General features: G+C 32.6%; 1 protein-coding gene across 4 annotated transcripts in view; it reads right to left on the bottom strand.

Annotated features, from left to right (window-relative positions):
* The window catches only part of LOC105334667 (cytochrome P450 2B4), a 37,325-nt gene that overhangs the window by 11,185 nt on the left and 6,965 nt on the right, over positions 1–19,175 (bottom strand). The window contains exons 2-8 of one of the 4 annotated variants that reach the window (XM_066084964.1): positions 9,691–9,910; positions 8,337–8,463; positions 8,082–8,235; positions 7,456–7,592; positions 4,124–4,220; positions 3,542–3,751; positions 2,744–3,298 (exon numbers count right to left, since the gene is read on the bottom strand). In XM_066084964.1, the coding sequence (XP_065941036.1) occupies positions 3,111–3,298; positions 3,542–3,751; positions 4,124–4,220; positions 7,456–7,592; positions 8,082–8,235; positions 8,337–8,463; positions 9,691–9,910 (1,133 nt within the window). In that variant the 3' untranslated portion in view covers positions 2,744–3,110. Of the gene's footprint in view, positions 1–2,743; positions 3,299–3,541; positions 3,752–4,123; positions 4,221–7,455; positions 7,593–8,081; positions 8,236–8,336; positions 8,464–9,690; positions 9,911–17,472; positions 19,133–19,175 lie in introns of those variants that run through there. The other 3 variants (XM_066084963.1, XM_066084966.1, XM_066084965.1) reach the window with 3 other exon arrangements.

Raw genomic sequence — 19,175 nt, 5'->3', positions numbered from 1 at the left:
ATAGACTCCGGGACACAGGGAGTTTTAAAATAATCCGAGATACCAAAAGCATCTTCATGGAGTAAAAATTTATTACTTAAATCTGCAGATGCCAACATAGAATATTGCAAGGTGCAGGGTATTCCGAAGAGGAAATTTCAAGGGATTCGTTACGTAAGTCTTATGAGAGCCATGTATTTCTTACAGTGAACGACTCCGTTGTTAGACTGGACGTCGGAGAGTAAATAGATGCTATACTTCTTAAGAAATTCTCTATTTAGCGACGATCCCGAGAGATGTTCCATTATGGTATTACAGGTGCACTGCAATACTGGATGAATAGTTTCATTTGTACTTGAATCCAGAGATTCTTGACAAACATTCACCAGGACCGGTAACCTCTGGAGTTCCTCAAGGACCAGGCCTTCGCTCGATAATCTTTCCTATTATTATGCCTGTACCTACATTAACGAAGAAAACAAAGTGAGTTTATAACAAACCATCACACTATTCGCAGACGACATTCTGCTCTACCGCAGGACATTAGACTAAAGCATTCTACAAGAGTTTTACAACATTAGAGAAAGAGACTGACAGACGTCAGTCAATTTATAATTATGTAAAGTAATACGGATAAAAAAGAAGCGGAATCCCATCAATAACAACTGTACTTAAATGGACGATTAGACTCCAGTTTGTTTGTTGTAGGCGAGTAGAAGACTAGGAGCAGAAAAGCCAAATGATCCGAGACTTAATGGTGTACCTTATAACAACTCGGGTCACAATGTGATGACATGTAGATATAACATCGACTAAATATCACACCCACTAGGCTCGGCAACCTGAAGGAACTCCGAGTTGTCTTCGCAATTCATACTTTTACAATTAATTTTACATTATAACATTCAACTGTGAAACCAGTCTCCCGATCCCACTGCTACTGTCAAAAGTTTAGATGACTTCAAGGCAGGAATTTAAGAAGAAGATGCTGAAGCGGTGTGAACGACTGTGTGTTTATGCCACATTGTGTTTGTTACATTAAGATCAATTAACAATCGAAATATAATTAATTATTGCTGTTTCTGAGTTCAGTACGATGATTTAGCTATCCGAGAAGTACAATATTGCAAAAGGGTAGCCAAATGTTGTTCGGGGTATATTCTGAACTACATGGTGTTCGATTGGATATTCTAAAGTACAGAGTATTCGAAGAGATATTCGGAAGTACAAACGAAACTTACGGTTATTTTGGAGGACATATTCGATAAGATATTTATTGTGAAGTAAATAGCGTCTGAAATACCGAGTATATTCTAAAATACAAAGTGTTTGTTATGATTTAAATATGAAATTTTGATGAGGTATTTTGTTGCAAAGGGTGTTCAGGGGATATACATGTAAAGTATTTTGAAGTACCGTTTTCTAGGATGGTTCGATGATGTGGAAATACAAGAAGAAGCCAAAACTGGGACATTGAGTTAACAGAAATCTTGTTTTGGTTCTTGGTTTTATAGGTTGGGATTAAAATAAGGTTTATATCACCTTGCTTAATATTGGCTTATTAATGATAACTTACACCCAAGAGAGTAAACATATTTGCAGCAGTCCTGTAAAATATTAATGCATCAACAACCAATAATAAAGCTAAGGCAGGTTAAGTTAGAACTGTTGAGATATTTTCATAAAAAATACTTTTTTATGATGCATTTATTTGATGCTGGATGAGGTTTAGTTTTTTGGAACAGGTCACATGTTTTATAGATGATAGCTTGCATAGTTGATTTAACTTTATTATAAATTAAACGCAGAGGTTGCTTCATATGCAGAGCCTGATCTCCATTATCAAGGATGCTAAAGAAATCTCCTACCTCACTCAAACCTGCTCGATAGATAGATGTGTTTGTTGATAAATGATATAACATGATTCCTATGATATAGTATTGTATGATATGAAACAATATTGTTTGATATGATACAATATGATATCATATGTTATATTATAAAAAGTTATATGATACGATATGATATTGTATCCTTTTTTTATATTTTATGATATGATATTGTGATGTATAGTATTGTATATTATGATACAATATTGTATTATATTATATTTTTAATTTATTATTTTATCACATGATACAATTACATAAGATATTGCAAAATATTATATTGTATCATACAATATTGTATATTCTATAATATTGTATCATACAATATTGTATAATATGATATTGGTTTCTTTAATATAGAATTTTATCATATGAAATTGTATTATATGGTATTGTAATAATATATAATATTGTATCATACGATATTGTATGATATGATATTGGTTTATATGATATATTATCATATCACATGAAATTGTATTATATGATATTGAAATGTTTATTATTGTGTCATATGATACAATATGTATAATATAATAATGTATTTTATAATATTTTACTTTATCACATAGTATTGTATCATTTGATAAGATACAATGTTGGAATCAAATTATATTGTATTACAATACAATATTATACTATATTATACAATAAAATATCATGTTACAATGTTATGATGTATTATGTAATATGATATTGTAATATGATACTATATTGTATTATATTTTACGATATTGTATTATGTGATCAAATACAATAAGGTATAACACAATACAATGTTATATCATATGTTACAATATCATATCTCATTATTGTTTATTACGGTATTTAATTGTATTATATGATATATATTATAAATATGAGATGATGCAATATTTAATTTTATATCATTGTATTGATTAACATATGAACATATGATTATCAAAAAATTTATCAGATGATATACGATATTTTGTCAAAACAGAATCCATGAATATCCAAGATCATAAAGTATGATTTTCATATAAAATGATAAAGGTGGTCTTATGAAGGTGATGTCTCATAAGGGTGATGCTCCGTCTCGGTGAGCTTAGAAATTTATGATTACCTATGTTTTTAATATGTACATGAAAACCAAGTAGAATATGATGGTTCGGATTGGTCAAATGGTTTATCCTTTATATGATACATTAATACAATCAGGCATTGTTCTATTTTTAGTAGTCCTCAATACATAAGATATCTATGTGGCATAGTCTACATTCATTCCAGGGGCACCAACGTAACTTCTGAAAAGTGCACTGGTTGTAGACCGAACAAGCAGTATACATCTTCAAAAGACAACGGTTGCTCTGGGTGTTTAATTGTAATCTTGAAGTTCTGTAGTATATTGGCCACAAGAGAGTACATAAACATGTCTGCTACGTATTTTCCTATGCAGTATCGTGGCCCTAAATTGCATAAAAATATTCATCACAAAACATTTGAAAACTATTGATACAAATGAAGATTTCTTATAAAACGTTTTCCTCATTAGAAACCATTGACCACTTTGCGTTATTGAAATGCATAGAGACTCAGGGTTTGTTTCGGGGCCAACAGTTGCTTTATATTTTCAAAGTCGGATAAAATTCTTATAAAACTGAAATATATGCCAATATTTTCAATTTATTACAATAAAATTTAAAGTGCACCTGCTCCATAAGGACTGAAGCACCTCTCTGGAAGTTGCCCCTCCAAATCGATCCCAAGAAAGCGGTCTGGATTAAAGATATCCGGATCTTTCCAGACTTGTCTGTCCCGGCACGTAGATTTGCAATCGATCATCATGAACGTGTCCTTTGGGATATCGTATCCCCCAACCTGGATGTCCTGTATCGGACAGTGGAAAACCGTGAAGGGCACTGAAGTCAAACATCAGTATTAACACAATGAATACCATCAAAGAGCATTCTGATTAGTAGTCTACAGAAACCGTGCACAAAACACGCAAAACTTTTAAACTTGAAAATTCAATATCAACAGTAAATATGGATAGTAGGGGTCTATATTTACCCCTGTATGTAATTTTTTACCAACACATAATTTTGCACGATATTTGAATAGCGGTACCCAATTCCTGTTTCTAAAATGCGTCAAAACATTAACGCGAGACACAGATTTTACAATAATAAACTAATGATTGTCATATAAATTACATGTACAGGGATTTGTAAATTATAGGCTCGGGGGGGGGGGGTCTATTTAAAAAAAAAGGAAATAATATATCTCCATACCCGGTGAATACAATCTTTGAATTTCCTTGATGGTTGCCACGGTGTAAGGCGTCCTTGACCTATCCTGGGATTGTACTCTCTGACCTTGGCCAATCACCTGTCGTCACAGAAACAAACCCTCTAAATCAACGTACGTGTTAAAGTTAAATATTTGGTCATTTGCAAATAATGACATATACTTTCAAAATTACATCAGGGTCACTCATTTGTGTCAAGGAGGGAATGTGGTCAACAAATTACCCATAAAATCTACATTAAAAATTTTAATACGATATTTTATCAATAAACTTTTATTTAGTTAAAAATTATGAAATATTTTAAATAAAAAAAATTCCCACAACCTTATACAAAGCTCTTTTTCCAAAGGAGAATAATAAAACCTGAAAAGGCCACGAATATTTGAATTTATTTGAATATAAAATTTCATTTTGTTCTGGTTGTACAACAGGATGACGTGTCTAATAGTAAGATTGTGATCAAAACCTCAATTCTATTTCTTCTAATATAAAGATTTCAGACCCATTGAAAGATTACTTAAATTAAAAAAATCAACTTATCTTTACATATCTCTTAATATTACATAACCACGGGCACTTAAATACACTTGGATTAATTTATTTTGCATGTGCTGGGTAAATTACATATATTTAAAATGTGGGAATATTTCAAGCGGTAACAAATTAATCAATCAAAATTAATTCTGTTTTATTTTCACAAAATAAAGATGTGGGAACAGTTTCTAACAATAATAAGGGACACTTGTTATAAAAACAATTGAAAATTCGTTCTACTTTAAATAAAATAATTAAAGAGAGTGGTTCTTAAGAACTATCAGCCCGAAACATTCTCTTCATTTTATTCGTTAAATTTCAGTTGCAGTGCAGTTTGTCGCAGTACTCTATAGGCGACGTTTCTTTAAATAATAAGATAAATCCATGTACTACAAATATATAAAAGTTATTATCTGAAAAGATTTAAGACCCATCGTAGTCGAGCTCACCTCCTTTTGACAATTGCGCCTTATACTATGCTAGATGATTTATCCGGATTTGTGCATTGATTTATTCAATCCAAACTGTTTTAAATCAGGGTTTAAGGCCGCACCAATATTTCTTCTTCGTCGAACATCAAATGCAAAAATAGCACGAGCGGGCGAGTGATTAGATAATAGAATTTATTTTTTTCGTGGGCAAAATTTTTAGGCGGTAAATTAATAAAATATATTTTTTTCTACTTGTTTCTGATTTATAAATTAAAACTTTTTAAAATAGTATTTTTAAAAAAGCGGAAATAGAACAGAAACAGCGCAGAATTTCCTGGATGCGGGAAATTATTGGTAACATTATTTGTATAGTTTTATTTAGATACGAGCGCGCGGGGTCCAACGAACAAGAAATTAGATTGGTGTGGCCTAGAGGGAAATTCTAGTATATACAGTTTCCGAAAATGTTGGATTTTGTTTCTTAGCAATTGACAATATAGGTATTGTATCTATCGGTTTGTTCATAACATGTATACATTTTATAACTGCAGAGGACTAGTTCAAATTGAGAAACGCGATGTTTCATCAGACGATCTATTTTTAGTCCAATGTAGAGAAAATCAAAAGTTATATGGACCTCCTAGGTCACGTGCAGGTGAATATTATACAATTATTGCTGTTTTTTAGGGTCAGTTCGATGATTTAGCTACCCAAGAAGTACGCTCGTTGAATATTGTACTTCAATGGTAGTTAAATCATCATATTTACATTCTACTGTGTTTTTCCATTAAATTTGTTGATGATTAAATGCCTAACTAATCACTGCGTATGAATTAACATGTAATTTACATAAGTAGTTCCCAAACAGTGATTTCTATGTTGTCTGTTAAAAATATATTTCATACATGTTGTCAAAGCACCATGTTTTACAATTATTTAACAAAAATGTTGATTTTATTGTTAAAAGCAAAATTTCAAGAGTTATTTTTCATGGATTATATTTTCATCCTCATCGATCTCAACTCAACAGTCGAGTGTGACAACCAGTTTAAAACAGCTGTTCTTGCTGTTACGTATTTACTCCCTCCGTGATCTGCAATTTGTATCGATTTATTTCAGTAAATAATTGATTTCATCAGTAAGGGAATGTAAATATAAGCATTAAATGATTATTTTTGACGTCGTTGTGTCAATACCTGCCTTCAGTTAAAGGTTTTCAAGAAGAAAATGAACAATTTTCATACCTTTCTTGTTTTAATACTGTTACTTTAGCTAGCCTTCCTAATTTTCACCGCAGACTGAACTTCTAGATAGGTTGTGTATTTCGATATATTCATGACGTTCTAAAAACATATCTAAATAATATTCGATATATTTTGGCATATTTAGCTTATATTTCATAGAAGTTAAGAAAAATTTAACCCCAATTTTGGCCTAAAATTAGCTTATTTCATGCTATACCTCAATTTTTTTTATATGTGACCCCTACTTATATTACTTTTAAATTAGACATTAAATGTATGTCTATTTGTATGCAAAGTTTTGGAAAGATGACATTACTATAATTTTTTTTATTTGCGTTATAATTTGATTGCTCCAAATTGTGTAACATTTGTTGTTGTATTCATTATGTACTGGCCTTTGAAGCCACCAGTAAAGCAAGAATTTTAAAACTTTGACTTAGATTTTACTTTTATAGTCACTTCTTGTGTTCAACTTCATATTGTATTAAAATCATAACTATATAATAGTTCAAACTATAAATTTTTGTTTGATTTCTTCAAATTATCAATTTTCACGTCAAATTTTAGCAAAAATTTCAGGAAAATTATCATTTCTAAAAAAAAAAAATGGCATGTGACATGGGTCACAAATAAAACAAATGAACATTTTAGATCCCCATCTTTATATCCAAGAGGTTTTCGGATGATTGACATTTCTATTATTTCAGGTGCCAACCTTCTTAACTTTATTGTTGAATAATTGTTAAAAATGGGTTTTTACAACATGTATGAAATATATTTTTTAACCGATAATATAGAAATCAATGTTTGGGAACTGCTTATGTAAATTACATGTAAATTCATACGCAGTGATTAGGTCGCTACATTTAGGGGCATTTTTATTTAAAGATCACATAATTTAATGAAAAACACAGTAGAATGTAAATATAAATACTTACATGGTTTAAAAAAGTGGTTTAAAAAAAATAATATGACTGATCCGGATGTTAAATGGATGTTCATGCATATAAATTATTTGTACAGTGATGTACTTACCAAAAAAAAAAAAAGCAAATTTCTTTATTCGTTCAAATGAGTACATAAGACGATAATTCCTCTTGACAAACCTGGCGCATTTCCGATCTACATTTGGACTGAACTTCCGGGTACTTCACTAGCGCCATCAGTATCCATTTTGTGCTCATAAAAAGATTAACTTCTCCCGCTGTAAACATGTCAATCAAAGTCTGTAGGAGGTCGGCTTCTGAAAGTACACAAAGTTTACTGAACTGCAAACTACACACAACTGTTGAACAAAATAATGATTATCCTAGTTAACAAAATCATGAAGTGATTGCTAAAATTTAAATTTGGTCAAAATGAAATGCGTTTGCTTTCAATATGTATTTAAAGTTGGAGTTAATGTTTAACATCCCAGTGAGGATCCCATCAAGGATCGGTCTTAAACGAAATCTTCATGGCACATGGTGAAATTACAACTCACTGTAATTTCATACACAAGATGTTATAGAACTGGCACCATAATTGATTTTTTTCTGTTGTTTTTAAAGGTTTGGTTAATTAAGAGGTATTATTGACTTGAACATTCTGCTAAATGGGTGGATACAGACATCTCATGTGACTATTGGAAGATGTGATTTATTATGAGGGTCATATATGATGTTCTTTACAACAACCTTTACTTCAATCAAAAGTCCGCTATCAATCCATGCACATTTATTCGTTAACTTACCAGATATATCGTTTTTCGATCCTTCCTGTTCGTAGTTTGATAAATAAATCTGAAGGAAATCTGTCGGCGGATCTTCGGGATTGTCTCTCTTTTTCTGGATTATTTCTCGGAATCGATTGAATAAAATCTCTTGATTAGCCTCAGCTCTGTTAATCTAAATTTAAATGACGATAATAAACACAATTTTGTTTCTAATAAAAGCATGGTATTAAATTACAGTAATCTAATTTTAATAATTTCAAAACTTTTACAAACTTTTGCCCGCTCAAAATTGGCCAAAGATGGAAGATAGTTTTCCGGATTGCCTGATTGTGTGAAAGCGAACAATTCTGCCAATCTGTTCCTGATTTCATTCATACTAGCTGGGTCGCCGTGACCGTGTCTGATTTGAATAATAAAATACATGTAGTTTTCAATATATATGATTCCGTTATTTATCTAAACATGATCAAAATCATTGGCTTACAGGTTTTTTTCCTCACATTTTGATATTTTTTCCTATCTATTACTCCAATAAAGTATTTTCTAATATTTGTTCAGCCTGATTCTCGAAATCAAAACAAAAGTCTTATTGCATGTAGTAATACGGTGTTCTTTATGTTTGATTTATCAACAAAGTTTTGAATGTTTTTTGGAAGTGCTATATAATCTCATGTCAATTTAATTTTAAAATGCCTGCAGCTCTTCATACAAGAATTTGTAAACTGCAGTCCTTTGTACTTATCTTATTTAATTAATTGTCCCGATAGAATCAACATTTTTTTCTGTAGACCATAAGGCATTAAAAATACTGAGAAATGAGGGGTCAGTGCCCATCCCTTTGAGTGAGGGCGCATTTAATTTGAACTTTTTACAGTAAACATGAAATTTTTCCTGCATTGAAATTCATCGCCAGTTTTTCTAACCAATCAGGATATTTACATCAAATATTAATTGTAAATTATGCACAATGATCAAATTGAGTATGGTGATTAAAAAAAACCAGTTATGTAAAGCCGCATAACTTTTTGCACTTAAAACTAAAATCTATCTGAATATCAGACTTTTTATAAATCCAATGCAATTTGTATAGTGATGCGTATTAGCGAATTTTGCCTTTAAAAAAATTCAGATTTTTTCTGTATATCTGCAATGCTTTACGCTGACACTCAGTCGAATTAGTCACTATTGAAATCTAGATGTTTTATAAATGCATGAATTCATAATTATTTTTGCTCTAGAAAACCAGCACGAAAATGTAGTTCCCGACAAATCTTTCCTGTTTATTAATTTTGGATTGAATTTCTTTATGAATGTTGTGTAATAATGAAATAATGATATTTCTGTGCTAACTTTACACACACACACACACACACACACACACACACACACATATATATATATATATATATATATATATATATATATATATATATATATATATATATATATATATATATATATATATATATATATATATATATATATATATATATATATATATATATATATCAATCAATACTAACTTTAAATGCATGTAAAATGATCATATGTGCAAACTCGTCAAAATACTCTAAATTTACATCAATGATATATGATTCTTTTTATTTGTCTTGATATGAAAATTAACCTTTTTCCCAAAAGGAAAGCAGAAAGAAAGTTGAAAGAGGTCTGTCTAATAAGAGATTCCAGATCGTAGGCAGACGACGTGTCTTTGACATGTGACTGGAATACGTCATACTCTGTCGCTAGATAGCGCTGTAAAGATGTAACCACACGAGAATCTTCCTGTGCCAACTTCAGAACGTCTTGCAAAGCCTTCCATGTATCACCGTTGCTCCATAAAATACCTTAAATTGATAAGGTTCACAATAAACACTCTATACCATGTACAAAATCAGACGCTTGATAGTGTATCGACCAATATTTTAATTAATATTTATATTCCAGACAGAGAGAAAGTTGAAAGAAGTCTGTCTGATAAGAAATTCCAAATCGTAGGCAGACGATTGGTTAAGACGCAGTTGATAATCCGTTCTATTACCCTCAGCGTTAGCAACACACTTAGCAACGGGTAACACAACGAATTGTTACATGCGCGTAAACTATGCGCGTACCGTTCGCCAAAGAATTCACGTCATTCATATATAAAAGTACTAAAGTTTTCTTTAAAATTGAGACATTCAGTATAATAAAATAGATAGTGCCTGTTTAGGAGGGTAAGAGTTGAAATTGACACCCCTCGAAAACCTTTCTCAACCTCTGCTTCGCGTCGGTTGACAATAGTTTTCTCGGGGTGTCAATTTCAACTCTTACCCCCTAAACAGGCCCTATATATTTATATAATGTATTGAGTCAAAGGTCATTTTAAGATAAATATATATCATTTATTGTACTTAACTTTCCCCTTGAAGATCTTATTTGGAATGTACATCCAGTTCGGGTGTCTTGTGGTTAAAGCTCCGTTTTTTACTAAGATTTCATGAGCATATTTATATCCAAACACAAACACAACTTCATGGACCCCCATTTTCAACCTAAAGACATCGCCGTATGTTTTTCTAAACATTATGATATCGTAATAAATTCCCTTTTTTCCTTTGAGCTGCAGAAGATTGCCAAAGATTGGCCATGCCCACGGCCCTGGGGGTAGACGGTACCGTCTACGCGACATTGCACGTGCGGCAGCATACACGCATACTGCAATTGAAGAAACTCCGAGGAAAGTCCGAAGATCCGAGAATAAAGCCGCTTGTCCCTCCATGATAACCGTGTTATCTAGACAATTAAGTGTCAAAAAACACCACAAAAACACAAAACGGAAGCATTTTAGTTCAGTGGATACATGTACTTTGTACAATTTTAATTACAAAGTGTGAGTAAATTATTAGTCAGAGCCTGTTTATCCACATGTTCCAAGTACACCTATTAGTCACTATTAATCAAGAAGTAAACAATTTTTTTTTTAATTAAAGCGATCTTTAAATTCCATTATAATAATCAATATCATGTTGCGTATGCAGTGTGCATGTTTAATTTGAATAATATTGACTTTTTTCTTTTTTCTTTTTTTCTTTTTTTTTTACATATTTCATACTTATAAATGTTCATACTGTCGTATAAGATTCTTTAGGACCCGATTTGTAGCACTTGATGACGACCTCAAAATTCATATTTGTTAATTTAAATTCTGCTGGGTGATAGCCCGCGCAAGCGCAAGAAATAACACTTCACACATATGACATTATTATGATATAATGCTTAATAAGTTGAACCATTTTTTTATTCATTTTTGTATCACTGTCCAATTTTTTTCCTTAGAACCATTTTAACAAGACCTTGGACTTTCAGTAGGACGTAGTTATCTATTTCTTGCGTCAAAACAAGTTAAAAATGATGCTGGTTCAAGCGAAATTTACACCAATTGCGTAGACAAAGCTCAAAAGCCAGACAAATCTTGTTGATTTCAAAAGGCTATATCTGAGTGGCCAGCGATGAAATAGACACACCTACGTCACATTGCTGCTAACACAACTATCCAAAGTCCAAGCTCTTGTTAAAATAGTTCTATCTTATTCTTTAGAATTGAATTAAAAAACAAACTGCATTGTTAGATATTTAGAGGAGCGGGCAGGGATCGATGAAAAATCTACACTGAAATGGATAATATTTATAAACATGTTTGGTGCAGCTGACTGAAAAAAAACCTTTTTTCATTGTATTTATTTCAAACAAGTGAATTTGGTTCTTTAGGTCAATTTTCAATAAGATTTCTATTATTTTGTCCCAAATAAGAATTTCAGATAAAGACTGATTTGAAAAACAATCTGGAGGGGGGGGGGGGCATTCCCATTAAACCTCCCCATTTTATTCATACGTCATTTATCCATATAAACGTAGAATACAACTAGAGACGAGCTCGTTGCAAGCAACGATTAGGTTTTCCGTCGTAGCTGCGTCATACTTGTGACGTATTACAAAAAATTTATAGCTGACCATAGTACAATATTAGATGTGTAAACACTGAGAAACAAAGTATTATATTTCTGTGACCGCGTAGATTTTACGGTGATAGAGAATTCGTCTGGATCTGCATCGGTCGTGTGCAGTACGAAGGGGGTGAGGGAATGTTGGCGTAAAGTGTATAAGGTATAAGGTTGTGGCGCGCTGTGGGTCGTTAGCTAAAACGAAGGGTAGGTTTGCCGTATTCCCGAAGGTCCACCAGTATACAGTTCCAGAGAAATAAACAGGCAATTGATGCAGGATTCCACATTATTGGACGAGACTCAACGATGGCAACATTATAACAATTTAACAGACAGACATGTTACAGACAATTCGGATATGGCCAGTAGTGGCCTCCGGACTCAAGACTCTGGGAGAGTCGGACGTGGCCGGGGCTGGCCGCCGTATTCCAGACTGCGCATTGACAATTGTACATAACTATTTATAAGAATCTTAACAATGAGTATAAATTGACAGGTAATGATATAAGTAAGCTGAGTGAAAGGTTCACAGATATAAAATAATTAAATAAACTCAATGAGTCTTTGATGTCCAAGAAATGAAAATCTGATAATTGCACAATGTTGTTTTAAGAGATTAACAGTCCTTGAGACATGACACTCTGTCTGTTTGAAATCACATATAAAGTCTGAAAAGTGTCAATCACTAAATAAAAAAGTAACTTTGTAAGAAATAAACTGTGAGAAAAAATTACGAATTTTACAAGTAAAGTCAAAAAAAAAATTATGATTGAACACTGCATTTTGCACGATGATACTACATGTTTATATCAAATACAGATCTTAACATGTTGTCTCTAGTTTGATTCGCCGCATTTTATACACAGAGTGGGACTGTGGTTATGCCCGGTACGAAGGTAAAAAGACCATTGGCAAACGTTTTACACGCATTTTTATCGAACGCAAGCGCCAATGAATCTCTTAGTATATATGCGGAGATTTTGGAAATTTTAAAAGGGGTTTTGAAGAATAATTTTGTATTTCGAGGAGGGGGAACATGCGCGGATCAGAAAAATTTTCCGGGTGGGGGTTGAAAAGTCAGACGGTTATTTGAGTTTGCAAAGGGATGTCCGAGGCATATTTGGTAAGTTTATAATGTACACGTAATTTAAAGAAATTTCGCTGGGGGGGGGGGGGGGGGTCTGGAACCCTTCCCCTTCTAGATCCGCGCACGGAGAAGACCGATGCCGGTAATTTTACTATAATTTTAACCATTTTTAATTATTCATGTTCATAATTATCAGAAAACCAATATTACCTTTCAAAGCAGTTAAAACTAAAGATACGAATCATTTAGTCTCGGTGAGTATTGCGTCCGCGTACGAAAATAATGGCAATTTCCAAGAAATTCGGATGGACGATCTGTGTCCTAGGTCGTCCATCCGATTCTTTTTCTGACTAAAAGCTACAGACCTGCAGTTAGAGATTGTCAAACTCTTATTGATTATGTCAATTTGTTTGTCTCAAAGAATCATTTTTTAAATCAATAAAGTTTTACCTTAAAAAAAGAAAGAAATCGGGCACAATTTTCAATGTTAGTATTTTACAATTTTATGGTCTAATAAAATTTCAAGAAACAACTCTTCATTGCTTTATCCGAAATATTGCATGAAAAAAAAAATTACATCGCATTTTTTAAATTACAAAAGGATATTCAAAATGAACTTGGATTAACCGCTTACAAACAGGCATAAAGAGAGACTGAGAACCAATTTCTTCTCTTTTTTTTTTTCATCAAAAGAAATTCAAAAATAAATCAAAATATATTTTTTCTTTGTATGCGTTAATGAAAATAAAGATCAGCAAGGGGTTCTTTGTCGTGCAAGCACCTACTTACATTTATAATGTAACAGATTGTTACACGGGTCTACAACGATGACAAATATCGAAAAGGCAATATTGTGGGTGAAGGATGAATGTGTAGTTGGTTTTTGAAGTTTATTTTTGATACATGTAATTATATTTATCTGGATCGGTTATGTTTGTTAGTTTGTTTTGTTTATTAAAGAGGGGAATAAAGATATGAGTAATTTCCAAGCACGTAGCATTGTTTTTGAAAGTGGGGGGGGGGGCAAACTCATCCAACAAATCTTGACAAGCAAAAAAAGAAATTTTATTTTTTAGAATTTTCCAAAATTTTCAAAATTTCAATCATAATTTCATGATTTTCATACCATTGTTTTTACATGCTACAAAAATGGGGGGGGGGGGGGGGGTGGGGTGGGGTGGGGGGGGGGGGGGGGCAACTCCATGATAATTCAATTTTTTATGTAAATTTCAAAAAAAATATTTGCTGCGAGAAAAAGTGGGGAGAGGAAATCTTTATGTCATATAACATGTGAAACTGATTTCATTCCACCCACAAGCTTGAAATAATGAAATAATGATATAATTTTAATGAAAACAATATAAATAGACGTCATAAATCCCATATCAAACGACATATAACCACTTAATTCTGCGCGTCTTTTTAATGAATTTATAAACAGCGGCAAATTCTAAAATGTATTTTTAAAGGTAATGTTAGCTGCAAGTCTGTAGACCTTGTATGAAAAATTTCGGATGGTAGTCAATTTTTCCGGGATACAGACCGAGCGGTACATATATGCAGTTAAGGTAACTAAGAATGATTCCAATAAAATACTTTGTTGAGTAATGCAAGCTTTTAACAAAGCAATACTTATATTTGTTTAAAATATAACACCCAAATACTTCGTCTTACATTCGCTATTTGTAGAACATCAGTCTGACCGGCCTCACCATATACATTGTTGGAATTTAATTGTCCTAGCATTGCATTGCTCTGCATGTACACAATTTCTTTTAAAAATTAAACACTTAAAGTGTTCATCTATATGGCTACACATAACGTACACACGTGATTCAAAATAACCAACACGGAAAACGGTAAAGAATTAAGTCATTGAGTCTACATTTTATAGAACTTGTAAAAAAACACATTGCGGGTCTGAATGTTTGTTGATATGTCAATCTATCAATATACAGTTTGTTGATTATTTTCGATTGCTAAGGCTACAGCGTATTTGATGAACATTGAACAACATTTTTTCCATGCCACTTTTTTCCATGGAAGATAGCGAATGTATACAAGTATAAAGCATTTATAAAATTTATTTAATTACCTCTTTAGAATTGTGTATGGAATAAATAATTTATAAGTTGCTGCTGAAGGTTGTTTGGTATTTTCGTTTGTAGATGTTTTGCAAGTAAAAAACCTGAAACGCGGGGCAAGTCATAATTAATATCCCTAATAACCTTAACTTTAAACGAGCGGCTTTGGATTCAAATATTATCGTATACGAATATTAAGTTCACTTTTTAAAATCATCTCCACGATGATAATAATATTATATCCATCGCAAATCAGTATTTATTTTTTTTTGCTTTAAAAGAATTGTTCTATCGAGAGCAATCCCGCATTCGTTTAAATTGCCAGCGTACATTTGTCATGTCAGTAATACACATTGTGCTTTATAAGACGGCCGTGTATACGTATTGTAGAAAAGTTGAGTTTAATTACCATGCATTGGAATCATTTTATTAACACATCTCCCAGTACTGAAACAATTCATAATGTCTCCGCTACAGTAAAACAGTGGGGCGTTAAACATGTGTGCGTCCAGCTCTACAAGCAAATGCACTGTCGTCTAGGCGACGGCCTGAATACAGCTAGCGACTCTCCTATCGATCGGTTACCTGAGTCTCGTAATGCATCTAAATATAGACAGGGGCATAGTTATGAAACAAACAACAAAAATAAGGTCAAAGAGGTTCATCTATATGTAATGAAAATGTACATATGAATAAAAACATTTGGGAATTTTATGTGGAATTATTTTTGCGCACTACATGTATCAGTTAGTTCATTACAAGAAGCCCTTTCATAACCTCATAAACGTGCGCACCCCCACAAAAATGGACCAAACTGACAACAATTGTTTCTTCAAATACTGACTATAAATTACGAAAACATTAAATTGAATACTATAGAAGGATTCAAAATTAATTTCTTTACAACTTTGCTTCAATAATGCATTACAAATTTTTATTCCTTTTTAAGTTATTGACAAGAAACTTTGGACGCCTCTAACTCCCTAATTATAAGGGCCAGCCCTTTTTTCAGCATACCGAATGAAAGGTCTGAGTAAGACCAAGAACTTTTAAAATACATGTTATAACAAATTTTACTCAGGTAGAAAACTAACACGGAAAATACGCGAATTTTTTAAATTTTTTTTCTTACCTTTGTTTCAACATCTATACATTGCATTTAAATAATAAATAAAATATATCTCGCACAAATTCAATGTATTAGCTTCCAAACGAGCCCATCTTTGAGACTCTGCAAGTCATCGTTAAAGCTAAACCCCCTGGACAAAAGAAGTCGTTAAATTTTACTAAAAGGGGAATAACTCAAAACCGGATAGGGATTTTCCTCAACTAAAATATGCAACGCCAACATCACGCGGCATGTTATCAGTCCTGAAAATTTCAAAACAATCGGTGAACAAACGAGCGAGATATTAAGGATCAAAGTTGGCGTCTAGAAGAAAAAAAAAATAAGAAGAAATTTGAAAATTTTTCAGAATAATAGTAAGGTTTTCCGCTCCCAGCAGAAAAACCTTAATAATCTGTTTATTAACCATTAATGTTTACAAATTAATATCTAAGGTTTACAACCAAAATTTTTTAAAACCATGTCAATTTCACGTGTTAATTCTAGTCAAAACGATGTGTATTGCCTCAAATGTTTGACTAAACTGTGTTTTCTAGGCTAATGTGAGGTACAGGGTTCTCTTATTTGGAAGTACAAAAGATGCGAGAATATGGTCCTTGAGTCCCTTAACAGAAATCCTGTTTTAGTGCTTGGTTTTATAGGTTGGGAAAATGAGGTTTACCTCACCTTAATGTTGGCTTATTGATAATAACATAAATCCGAGAGGATGAACTCATTTGCAGCAATCCTGTAAAATGTACATCAACAACCATTAAAACTTAAAGAGCTACATGTAAATAAGAATCCGTCAGAATTGTTACGATATACATGTATTTATTTTAAAAAATACTTGTTAACAATTAATCTTATTTTTAAAAGTCTAAAGTAATAAAAAAAGTAGTGGCAAGAAAAAAAGTCATGCTATGTTTGTCATAATAACCTCAAGTCAAAATATTACTGGCCTTGATTAAAGAACGGGGGCGTTTAAGGCGTTAGATATCCCCTAGTTGGAGTAACAAGATAGACCGTATCAGTAAACATTTTTCTTTTTCGTTCGTACATTTAGAATGCGAGAGATAAACAGGTCATATGCGCCCCTATTCTTCTCAAGTTTTGTCGAATTCTACCGAAAAATTCATCACAACAGGGCAAAAAATCGAATGGTTTATTCATATAGCCTGGTTTGCGAGGCCTTCCGAACTGCAAGCACTTCAGTATGGTTCCCGAGGCCTTCCGGGATATTCCGGTAGGCCTCGGGGACCAGGCTTATATTAATAATATTGTAAGTTATATGATGTTTTAAAAAAACAAACATTATTTTGTGCGAAACTATAAAAAATATCTTTAAGCATTATTAAACTGCTTTGAACAAAGAAATAACCCGAGAAAAGCTGTTTAGGTGGAATAACACATCTGGAAAAAGTCACTCAAATTAATAACAGTATATATTTACATTTCCAGTGTCTTTGCCAGTGATAACACTATGTATCAATTTTGTACTATATAACCCATAATACAAATGACGCCAAATTGAGGCGCCAGCGGGGTTTGCTTATTTATATATATTCAAATATTTAATCGTACAATGGCTTAAAATTATATAAATATAAGTAATTATAAGGAATCATTCTTTGAATATTATGAGGTGATAATTTCGGTCGGGGCGTGATCAAATCTATCAGAAAGCCCTTCGGGCTTTATTGGATTTGATCACGCCCCGACCAAAATGATCACATCATAATACACAAAGAATGATTCCTTATTCCTTATATACGTCCCTGCAGGAAATTATTTGATATAATGGTAAATAAACTGTACATCTGTCAAATAAGCGAAAAATTTGCAGTTTGGGGAAAAGAATGAATCTATAAAAAAAATAAATTCAGTAGGTAACAACAAAAGTCCCTGTGGAATTTGAATTCTGGATGTACGGATCACAATCCCGACACTTTATCCTATCGGCTTTGGTGTAAGTTACAAACTGCCGTCGATAAAACCCTCTTAATGAAACGAAATGTCGTTTCGATCAGAGATCAGCCATTTTGTGATGATGTGTTATTCCACCTATCTGGCGTTTCTTTTGTGTGTACAGTATCTTTAATCCATTTGTCAGTCCTAAATTGATAAAAACTTCCTATCCAGAGAAATTGGGTATGCAATGTTTTGCCAAGAAAACCAACAAAGTACAACAACTGGTACTTTTTCGCAAAAATTATCAAAAATCAACATCAAAGTAATATGCAATCTCTGATATATGTACAAAACAAAAATGTCCTTTCTAGAAAATTGTAGGAAGAGGTATACCTACAAAAGGGGTACTCTTTTGGCCGCCCGAACTTCAATAACCGGATTCCTACGGAAAACCCGGCTAAAAACTGATAGATATTCACTATACTAGACTTTAGTACAATATTTATAAATATTAAAAAATGATACGTGTATGTTAATTGTCACTTTTCTAAATATGTACATAACATTAACATAGACAATAAACGACCTAGCTTTGGCTTGGTCAAATACATGTGGTGATTTCTATGATATGATTCATATGCTTCCTTGAAAAATATCTGACATTTGATTTTTGGCAGTTATAAATACACAGCCGTGTGGCGTTGTCTAGATTCATTCCAAGGGCACTAAGGTAACTTCTGAAAAGTGTACTGGTTGGAGACCGAACAAACTGAAAGCGTTTTCAAAAGACAACGGTTGCTCTGGGTGTTTGGTTGTAATCTTGAAGTTCTGTAGTATATTGGCCACAAGAGAGTACATAAACATGTCTGCTACGTATTTTCCTATGCAGTATCGTGGCCCTAAATTGCAGAAAAACCACTTTTAAAACAGATACAAAACATT

This window comes from Magallana gigas, chromosome 5, assembly GCF_963853765.1.
Source record: "Magallana gigas chromosome 5, xbMagGiga1.1, whole genome shotgun sequence".
NCBI lineage: Eukaryota > Metazoa > Mollusca > Bivalvia > Ostreida > Ostreidae > Magallana > Magallana gigas.
The sequence above is the reverse complement of the archived record's forward strand: the minus strand, read 5'-3'. Positions and strand labels throughout refer to the sequence as shown.